This window comes from Solea senegalensis, linkage group LG17 (assembly GCF_019176455.1).
Source record: "Solea senegalensis isolate Sse05_10M linkage group LG17, IFAPA_SoseM_1, whole genome shotgun sequence".
Taxonomy (NCBI): domain Eukaryota; kingdom Metazoa; phylum Chordata; class Actinopteri; order Pleuronectiformes; family Soleidae; genus Solea; species Solea senegalensis.
Genome location: NC_058037.1, coordinates 1,193,337 through 1,203,155, shown reverse-complemented (window position 1 = coordinate 1,203,155; position 9,819 = coordinate 1,193,337). Strand labels below are relative to the sequence as shown.

Here is a 9,819-nt window from a genome sequence, read left to right as displayed (position 1 = left end):
AACAGGGGAGGGGAGAGTTGAAGGAAGGAGGAGAAAGGGGGGAACAGTGACAGGAGAAGGTGAGGAGATGGAAAAGGGGGAGACAACATACAACAAGAGAGGGGAAATGGGGAGATGTAAGGCAGGCAGAAAAGAGAGGAGGGTGGAGAATGAGCAGAGGAAGTGGGCAACAAAAGGGAAGTGAAAAAGTGAGGGAGGACAGGAGCGACGGGCAGGATGTAAACTGGACAAGTAGAGGGGGGAGACGGGTAGAGAAAGACAGAGGAGGAAGGAGGAGTAACAGGGGGAAAGGTAAAAGAGAAGGAGGTGATATGACTGAAATTAAAAGGGAGGAAAGGAAGAGGTGACGGTGGTGCAGGTGGGAGAAGTTCTGAGAAGTGTTGGAGCTATTTTAGTTATCGAAAAAAAACAAAAAAAAACAACAAGTGCTAGACAAGACTTGGATGAAAAGACAAAGACAACTTTTAAAAGAGACAATGAAGTGGAAACGTGATTGGTAAAGCTGCAGAAGCAAAGATATCGCACGCCGCTTACATCAGGTGAGAAGCAAGAATAGGCTTCCTAGCCAGGAGCAATAGAGCTGATTAAAAATAGTAAATGTATGTTCTGGATTTGTCTTGGGTGTGGTCGAAATGTTTGCTCTTTTTCCACCAGTTACTTTTCATTCTTATGGTCCGTTCTCTTGAAAGAAAAAGAAAAATTCAAAAATGAGGTGGAGGAGTGTCTTTTTTGCCGCATTTGAAAACAATTTCCAATTGACACAAAGGCGAGACTTTTAAAACTGTGTTTCTTAGTTTTACAAGAAAAAAAGGTGAAAACTGGTCAGTTTGATAAATGTAAATCTTCCCTCCATCTTTTGGAATGTAACAGGAATACTTTTCTTCTGCAATTCTTTTGTTAATTGCGTTGTTGTTCGTGCCGACAGGGGTCACTGTGCACTTCACTGACTCAGTTCTCACTCTAGTCGGCAGCAAACGCGTGAGTAAAAAGTTATTACTCGGCTGATTTCATATTTTCAAAAGTAAAAAAAAAAGAAGAAAGTGTTAGCCATTGGGGAGAACTTGCTGGTTATTGTGGCTTAATGGTGTGTCAAGGGAATTTGCTTTAGTGGTTAGTCATTTAGAAGCAAGAGGAGCAGAGAGGAGGAGGCGGCAGGAGAAGCTACAGCAGAGCGGAGACGCTGGGAGGCTCGGAGGATCCCAGGGGATGACGGGCTACAGTACAGCTTACAGCAGTGACACACAAGCATAATCATATACTGTCCACTTTGGAAAAAAAAGGGTGTTTCATTTTCAACCCATGTTGAAGTGTCGCCCGGGGCAGAGCTCGTCCTCGTCGGCGCGTGCCACGCGGCAACACTCGCGGATGTGTTGAAAAAAGGTTTCCACCCATTTGAAATGTGTTTAAAAAGTGTATTATTGTCAACGACAGGTGACAATAATTCAACAGGTAGCCTCTCATACAAAGCCACAGCCATGCATTTTGTTGATCTTTTTGGCCATAGATTGGTTTCACTTTAAATCATCTTTACAAAAAGATCACGTTTTGCGTTCAGCGTTGGCCAAGGCAAAAGTAACACTGATCCTTGTGTTCACAGGGCCCTAAGACGACCCACAAAGTCAAAATTAGGAAAACTACTAGCTGCCACATTTAAATTTCATTTAAGAAGAAAGAGAGAAACACAGAAAGAGGGAGGAAAGGACTTTCATACTGGTTAAAACAAGCATGCCATTGTTATTAAGTGTTATAATTATGTTAAAAATTAAATATTTACACCTGTAACAGACACATACATGTAACTACTCTTGAACCAGTGCCCTAACCAGTGCCCTTATTATTGTTATTATCTAAATAAATACAATTATCAGCATTTTTCAGATGGGACAGAAACACCAATTCATTCATAACTCACATTTACTTCAAGATCATGCTTTTTGGACGGTTTACAAAAACAGCCACACATACTAAAACGTCTCATGCACCCATACTGGCACAGACTTCCTTGCACTTAATTGAAACAAGTGACGTTTTAAGAGGTTTCATTGCAAGGTGCTGCAAAACTAACAAGCTGACTGGGCTTAACAGCTTAATAAAGACAAATCTAATGCTATTATCACCTGATGGTCTGTTAGATAGAAGCTAAGTAAACCTGCTGGAGCATGAAGTCATTTCGATTCACGTCTAATTAACTCCCACTATTCAGGTTAGGCCTGATTGGGTCTGTGTTTGTTGACACGGTTAGCTCCGACTATCGGGCTGAGAGAAGAGGTGAAGAAGGGTGAAGGGATAGACTGAGAGATAGACTGAGAATTCAGCTAGGGTGGGCTACACTTTACCATCGGACTGATCCGGGAATACTGCGTTATCATCGGCAAAGCAGCGTGTGCCTGAAATGTTACCGTAGTCAAATATGGGCCCTTCCAGCAAAGTCACAATATCCAACCGATTGATCTTAGTCAGCGCCGTAGTTAAAGCATCCGCTAGAGAGGAAAGAAACAGAGGGATTTCATCAATATTATTCAACACTGATATTGCCTTATCATGTATTCGGATATAAGCGTAATCCCAGCTATGTGAACTACAACGGCCATTTCTCTCACACAGAGTTCATAGACTGCAGGAACGGAACACACAAAGGCACACACACTGCTTACTTGTGGCATTTTTACCGTCCCTGTGCACCCATTTCTTAAGGAGCATGAAGCTCTGTGCTGTCAGGGAATTTGGGTTCTCCACTCTGATGAAGTTGATCTCCTCCACAGAGAATTCCAGCTCCCTGGCCAGCTCTGAAACAACAACAAACACCATAAATGTTCAAATGCAAGATGATTGTTGTTCATGGAGCCACAGGCTTAGGATTGCTGACACCCTCCGCTCCAGCAAGTACAGAAAACAATACAATGCACTACAATACATAATACATAAAGCAGACAATCATTTAATTCATTTTTGGGTAGTAAAGGTGCAGCAGATCAGCAATAATTGAAGGAGCCTGGTCATTTAAAGATATAAAAGAAGTAACAAGGACTTTAAAATGTATTCTAAAATGAACTGGTATCCAGTGAAGTGATGCTAAAATATGGCAGATATGTGCTCTTTTGCCGTTGTGAGTGAGAAGTCGAGCTGCAGAATTCTGGACAGTCTGCAGACGGTCAAGCTCCTCCTTATTAAGACATGTAAAAAGAGTTGCAATAGTCGAGGCGATTTGAGATAAAAGCATGTAGGATCGTTTCTAATTCAGCCTTTGACACAAGAGATCTGAGTTTGAGTCATGCTCACTCCAGCACAAATGCACCCTCTTTAAAAACGAGTCACTCACTGTGAACTGAAGTGAAGCTGTAGCACTGAAAGCATCACATTCATTTGAATTTATTTCCTTGCCGTCTGTTCACTGAGTAATTATTAACCTGCCAAACACTCTGCGCCAAAAAAAAAACAAAACACGTTTGTGAAGATTAACACAGGCTGTAAATCTAAAACTGTAAGAAAATAATGTTCGGCTGATATGCTTATTCACTGCAGCTCTGCAACAGCAACAACCATTAAATATGGATTAGATTCCTTTCCTCTACTGAGTGCTCACTCAGCCACAGGACGGGGAGGCAGTCCACCACAGCTATACACACACACACACACACACACACACACACACACACACACACACACTCTCACTCTTCGGAGGATGACGGTGCACCCACTCACACACATGCAGACAGGCGTGGGGCAGTGCTGCAGTGCAGAGCAGAGCAGTCGGACAGACTTGGACTAAACTGCAGAGGCCACACCCTTATCTCTGTACTGTAAACAGAAATATCGCCATCTCACCGTTCCCTCTGAAATACACACACGCTTCATAACATGTAAGGACGCAAATACACTGCAGTGCGAACCACAGTTTAAAAGCAAAATGAATAATACATGTATTGCTTTATATGGATTTTTTTTATTTTGATGTTTGCCCCTAATATATCTAAGCATCTCAATCAGGTGAAAATGTTTAAATTTAACATATTTGAATTCAAAAGATTTGATTGAATTGAGGTTTTGTAGCAAAATGATGCATACAACATATGTATTATCACTATCACTGCTGTAATGGTTAAGTCAAGATAATTATACTGCACGGCCACCAGATGGCAACAAACACTGTAAAAATAGTGGTTTGAAGGCTGATTCATTCCCATGTGGGTGTTGAAAATTCACATAGAGAATCATCTTTGTTACAGGATCAGATTCATATTTCGTTAATCCTTTAGAAAAAAGCAACTCACATCTACCACTGCAGTTGTTAAAGTAATCCTGATCACCATCCTAAATATAGTGTTCACCATTTTTCGATTGAAGTGTTTAACAAAGGGGTGAAGAAGTTAAATTTGTGTACACTTACCAGTCCAGCTGAGTCCAAGGTGGTCAGCTACTATTGCCATACGGAGGTCTGTTCTCTCGCAGGGACTCTGAGGGCCTGTGCGAGGGAGAACAATTAACATGTGGCATTTCGACAATAATCCCAGTATTAAACGAGGTCGCCATGAAATGACCACAGAAGACAGTAACGATATTTGATGAAAGAAAGAGATTGGGATAGTGAACTAAAGTCTATTATTATTATTCACTCTTTTTTTTTGTAAATCCTCTGGTCATATCCATATCAAACCTTTAGATCAACTTTAGCTCACTCTCCCATGTCTCACCTTAAAAACAGGCTTTTCTGGCCAGACTCTCCTCAATAGTTCAATGATTTGGTTTAAATCATGGATGCTTGGAAAAGTATGCAAAGAGTTTAATTTGTTTTCTCGTAATAGTAAGCTTACCTAAGTATAGACTACAAACTGAGGGAAACAGGAAGCCTGCTTAAGTATAAATAAAATAATATTAAATTGGACATTTAAGGCCCTATTTAGACAATCTAAAACGCCTGGTCTGAAGCGCAATTAAGGCATGTCCAATTATTACTTGTTATTTACATGGCGCATTATCTTGGTGCAAAGTTTCGCTTGCCATTCTCTTTAAAAGCCAAGTGTGCAGGACATTGGAGATCTCTGCTGAGGACATGGATAAATGCACAATAAAATAAATAAATGCAATCAAGAATGAGGATCTGGGAGGCCAGAAAAGAAAAAAAGAAGAAGACAAAATTCCATTTTTTACTTTAAAATGTTTGATGTGTAGTATGTTCAGAAGTATTAGTAGTCAATGTTAAGTGTGAAACATGTTTGTATCACGTCACTAACAACACACATCTACCATCAGGCAGCATTCCCTCACACCGAAAAAAACAACAACGAGCCATGGCGTGAGTTTGAAATCAGTCGTAAAGCAGCTGCACAACATTTTCTGCCGAGTTACAAATGATCGCATCCTGTACAGCTGACATTCACGTGATTGTCAAGTTCAGCCGATAGACTGTTTTCGGCGTGATTTCAGAGAACAAAAGGCCACCCAATATCTACAAACCAGGCAAGCAGACCAAAAACAAACAGAAGGAATCTTTTCCCCAGATGTAGTGTGGTCTCACATGATGCAAGGTGCAAGGCTATCTTAATGTCAGTGTTACATGAAACTGAGCATGGTCCACTGTAATAAAAATAAATGTATATTATTCACTCTATATACCCACTTCTAAATGGATAATGATGCTGATTTTGACATGATTGTTCCTGTGCATTTGTTTTAATACCAGAGATATTGAAGTTCCTATGAATTAATTCATCAAGTCTCACAACAGACCATTGCCATTTCCTCAAGCGATCTTAAGAGTACTGCTAATTCACTCACTGACTCTTTGTGTTTTAGCCTCTACGTCTTTGTCTAAACAGACGGCACAAGACACAGATAACAAGAACGACAGGAAGAAGTGACAGCTACACTTATGTCACATCACAAAGCACCCACAACAGCTACATGCATCTCACAGAGAAAGATTGAGAATAACAAGTGTTTAGAAAGAGGTTACAAACTAGTCTTGTTCTCCGAGACAGGAGCCTTGACTGGTTGATCAAACTTATGCTCCTTTTCTCCAAGAGTCCGCCTACTCTTCCTCTTGCTCCTCCTCATCTCACTGCTGGCCTGCTCAACCTCAGCTTTCACATCTCTAGCTGATGGTGTTGATGTTGTGGTGGAGGTGGAGGTGGAGGTAGAGGTGCGTGAAGGGCAGGAACCTCTAGAAGATGTAGGTGTCTCTGACAGGGAAGTGTTCCTGGTAGTGCTGAGACTGCAGCTCTCTTCATCCTCAGTGGGCAGCTTTTTCCCTTCTAACCTTGTTTCAGCCTCCTTAGGAATGGTTTGGTCCAAAGATTTGGCTACCTGGCTACTAACTGACCTTGCTTTAAAGTTTTTGGGGACGACTAAACAAGTTTTCCTCCCTGTCTCATCTGTGCGACTCCTACCTGAGATTTTTACTAAACTGCGTTTTTGTTCAGTGCTGGTTGTGCATTTAGTTTGCTGTTTTTTACCAATGTTTTTTTTAATGCTTCTATCAATTACAGTTTTGTTAGTAACCCGCTTTGCACCCTGAGAGGAAGAGGAGTACTGGATGGCTTTCATTACTGGGATTCTAGATTTAGGAAATAGAGTTTCAAACGGGTCACATCTTTCCCTGACTTTATGTATTGCATGCTTCTTATCTCGAAATCTGTCAACATTTTCTTGTGCTTTGCCTTTCCCTATTGCTCGAGTTTGGCTACAAAGTTTGTGGTCGGGCACCCTAACCGGCAACTTGGACTTGCATATCTGTGCTTTGACCTCTTTGGCTCCCATGTTTATTATTGCTACATTAGGACAAAACCTGCCTTCCCTACTTTTCACCTCTAGCTGGTTGAAGCCAGCATCTATCCTGCTTATCTCTGTTAGTCCTGATGAGGACAACAAATTACTACCAGTCTGAACAACATCTGAATCTACAAAATGGGAGACAGGGATATTGCAACTGGTATTGGTACTCCATGTTTGAGAATTACTTCTATCTTGTGAAGGTGCAGAAAAACAATCTGTGCTTTGGTAATAAATATCCTGATTACCTGAGGACCAATCCAAATGGTCCCTTGGTTTGGACATACATGAATGAATTGTGTGGTTTGAATAAAAATCTGCCGGGTCTAATGAATTAAGATCAAAAGAATCTTCATGGTTTGAGGCTACATCATAAGAACTAATAGAATCTAAAGCTGTTCCTGATGGCATGTCATTAAAAGTACATGGTGTTCTACATTTAATATTGCTATCTGGAGAACCAGAATGTTTATCCGATGGCAATTTGAATTCTGTTCTAAAAGTGGAGAATTTAAGCTCAGTGGTGGAAGCTGAGTTTCTGCATGTGCTGTAACTGCCAGCTAGATTTGACACTTCAAGCTTGACAGTTGTAGTCTGAATGGATACTTGAGGGATTGATGAGGTGTTTGTGGGACCCTGAGTACTAAAATGATCTCTGTGTTGTATGGAGGCCACTATCTCTGAGTCTCTGACATTGTACTTGCCTGCTGAATAGGAATGCTCACCAATCTGAAAAAACTGGAGCCTCTCCTCCACCATGTCTCTCTTGCTCATGTCAATTGCCCCACTGCGTGTCATCTCAAACATCTTCCCTTCATGGAAGGGGAATGGATTTGGCTCACTCGTCGGGGTACTATCATCCGTTGGTGTTCGGGCTGGGGTAGTATCTGGTGTAGTGGCCTGAGACTGTTCGTCCACTGCTAGTCCAAAAGGTTTAGGCTCACCGTTGACCCCCTGCATCCCTCCCATGTCAACAACGACTTCTTCCTCTGCACCTTTACTGGACCAGGGGTCAAAGTCCAGGCCTTTAGTGGCAACAGTCTTAAAGGGAGAGTTAAACTCCTCCTCTAACTTATAACTAAAATAAGTGTCTGAAAATCCCTCTTTATTTGAGGGTTCTTGTTCAAGAACTTTAACCCCATCTTTACTAACATCATCAGATGTATACTAAACTATGACATTTTTGTCACATTTTGAACAACATACTAAACTATGACATTTTTTCACGATTTTGGACGACATACTAAACTATGACATTTTTGCCACATTTTGGACGACATACTAAACTATGACATTTTTGTCACATTTTGGACGACATACTAAATTATGAAATTTTTCTCAAATTTTGGACGATATACTAAACTATGACATTTTTGTCACATTTGGACAACATAGTAAACTATGACATTTTTGTCTGATATTGTATTATTGTTGTCGGATGTCAGCTGCTGAAAGAGCGGGTTTATTGAACAGTAGAATTGACTCCTGAAACGTTTTGTAGGCGTTTCTTTGAGCTTTCAGTCACACTCCAACATGCAATCACCTCGCTTTATCAGCACTTTATTCCACTTTGCTCCGTCCGTCTTTCAAAAGGACAACTCTCTTCCTGTGTGCAGCGTGGGAATCTGAACACTGAACACTGAAACTGCTGATACTGAAGAGCTCCAGAGGTGCATTATTCACCACTCACATTACGTTATGTGACATTTTTCTGTTTTAGCTTTTTATTGGGTTAGGGTTCATTGTCAGATGTCCCTCTCTCTGAGGTGAAACCTGGCATCTCTGGCTGGTGTCCAGGCATTTCATTCCAAAGAGAAACACAAGCATCTGTTGTCAAGTTAATTTTTCAACTTGGACAGGTCAGAAGCTGATTAGAGAAGCCATTCACACTGTTTTATTCACTGAATCCACACCAAGCAACTTCTGCATTAGTTGTTACACAGTTAGAGGCAGACGGCTCCACAACATGAGCCTCTAAAAGAAATGGGTAAAGCATATGGAAGCACTGTGGGATTCTGGGAAATGTGGCAGAGGTGAAGAAATGTGGTCATCACTGATAATCATAATAATTACTTGTGGTCCATGTGGGTACAACTTTCTAATTTAAACGTAAAAATCCGTGTAGTTATTTATTTTTGTAGGAATGAATCATTGCTTAGTTGTTGGGAATCCTAAAGGATTGGAATTTTTATTGTATTTTACCCAGGTGTAACCCTGGCTTCAAGGACGTCGTTGTTGTTGTTGTTGTTGTTGTTGTTGTGTGTTCCGAGATGGTCATCTTCATACCTTGGTTGTAACAAGTGATTACTTGAGCTAGTCTTGTCTTTCTATAATTGCTGAACCACTCTGGTCATTCTCCTCTGACCTCTGGCATCAAGAGAGCATGTTGGCTCAGAGAACTGCTGCTCACTGGATATTTTCTCTTTTTATGAACTATTATCTGCAAACGATGGACCTGGTTTGGTTTGGCAAACCCACTCAGTCAGCTGGGTTAGGGTTAGTCAGTTTGTGAGAAACTCAGACCAACAACCATGACTCATTCACTGTCTTCTTCACTCTAATGAACAAGAGGTTGAGCAGTTGTAAAACTGTAGATTAGCTTCTGTAGAAACATAAACAACAGGCATAATAAGCTAAAACTGTGGATTTCTATTCTGGTATTGTGTTTTTCTTGGGGGTGATCTGGTTTAATATAGGGCCCCCTTTTCTTAAGGCTATCAAAGCTCAGAGCCAACAGCCTTAGATGAGTTAACCTGCACATGTCCTTTAAGACATAAACCCCAGTGCAGGACACAGACGTCCAGCAGTCTTCTGCCTGAACATAATCTGTCTGAACATAATCCAGCGCCTGCTTTAGTTGCTTCTGCAGCACAGACAGAGTTCAGATAATTAAATGTGGAGGCACCAGAGTCAGAGCGGTGCTGCTGTGTGTCTCTACTAACTTCAGGATTTAGTTATTACTAAACCACGAAGCTTGAGTAATTACTAGCTAGTTTTTCAACCAGTAGTTTACTAATTTTGGTTGCACCAGACCAGACCAATTTACACAAT

General features: G+C 41.0%; 1 protein-coding gene across 3 annotated transcripts; it reads right to left on the bottom strand.

Annotated features, from left to right (window-relative positions):
* Positions 1 to 1,029: 1,029 nt before the first annotated feature.
* Positions 1,030 to 7,924, bottom strand: LOC122784410 (ankyrin-3-like). 3 transcript variants are annotated; one of them, XM_044049672.1, is made up of 4 exons: positions 5,958 to 7,924; positions 4,388 to 4,462; positions 2,655 to 2,786; positions 1,030 to 2,480 (listed from the first exon to the last, which is right to left on the bottom strand). In XM_044049672.1, the coding sequence occupies exons 1-4, from the start codon at positions 7,735 to 7,737 to the stop codon at positions 2,326 to 2,328; spliced, it is 2,142 nt and encodes a 713-aa protein (XP_043905607.1). In that variant the 5' UTR covers positions 7,738 to 7,924; the 3' UTR covers positions 1,030 to 2,325. The 3 variants fall into 3 exon arrangements, with proteins under 3 accessions (XP_043905607.1, XP_043905608.1, XP_043905609.1); XM_044049673.1 differs by having other exon boundaries at positions 7,473 to 7,924; XM_044049674.1 differs by having other exon boundaries at positions 7,494 to 7,924.
* Positions 7,925 to 9,819: the final 1,895 nt, after the last annotated feature.

What these genes read in the sequence shown, in the direction of transcription:
- LOC122784410 (XM_044049672.1), bottom strand. Translation starts at nt 7,737, where the DNA reads ATGGGAGGGATGCAGGGGGTCAACGGTGAGCCTAAACCTTTTGGACTA. An exon ending in TGTCTCGGAGAACAAGACTA is followed by an intron (nt 4,463 to 5,957) that starts GTTTGTAACCTC and finishes TCCCTCGCACAG; the next exon opens with GCCCTCAGAGTCCCTGCGAG. An exon ending in CCTTGGACTCAGCTGGACTG is followed by an intron (nt 2,787 to 4,387) that starts GTAAGTGTACAC and finishes TTGTTGTTTCAG; the next exon opens with AGCTGGCCAGGGAGCTGGAA.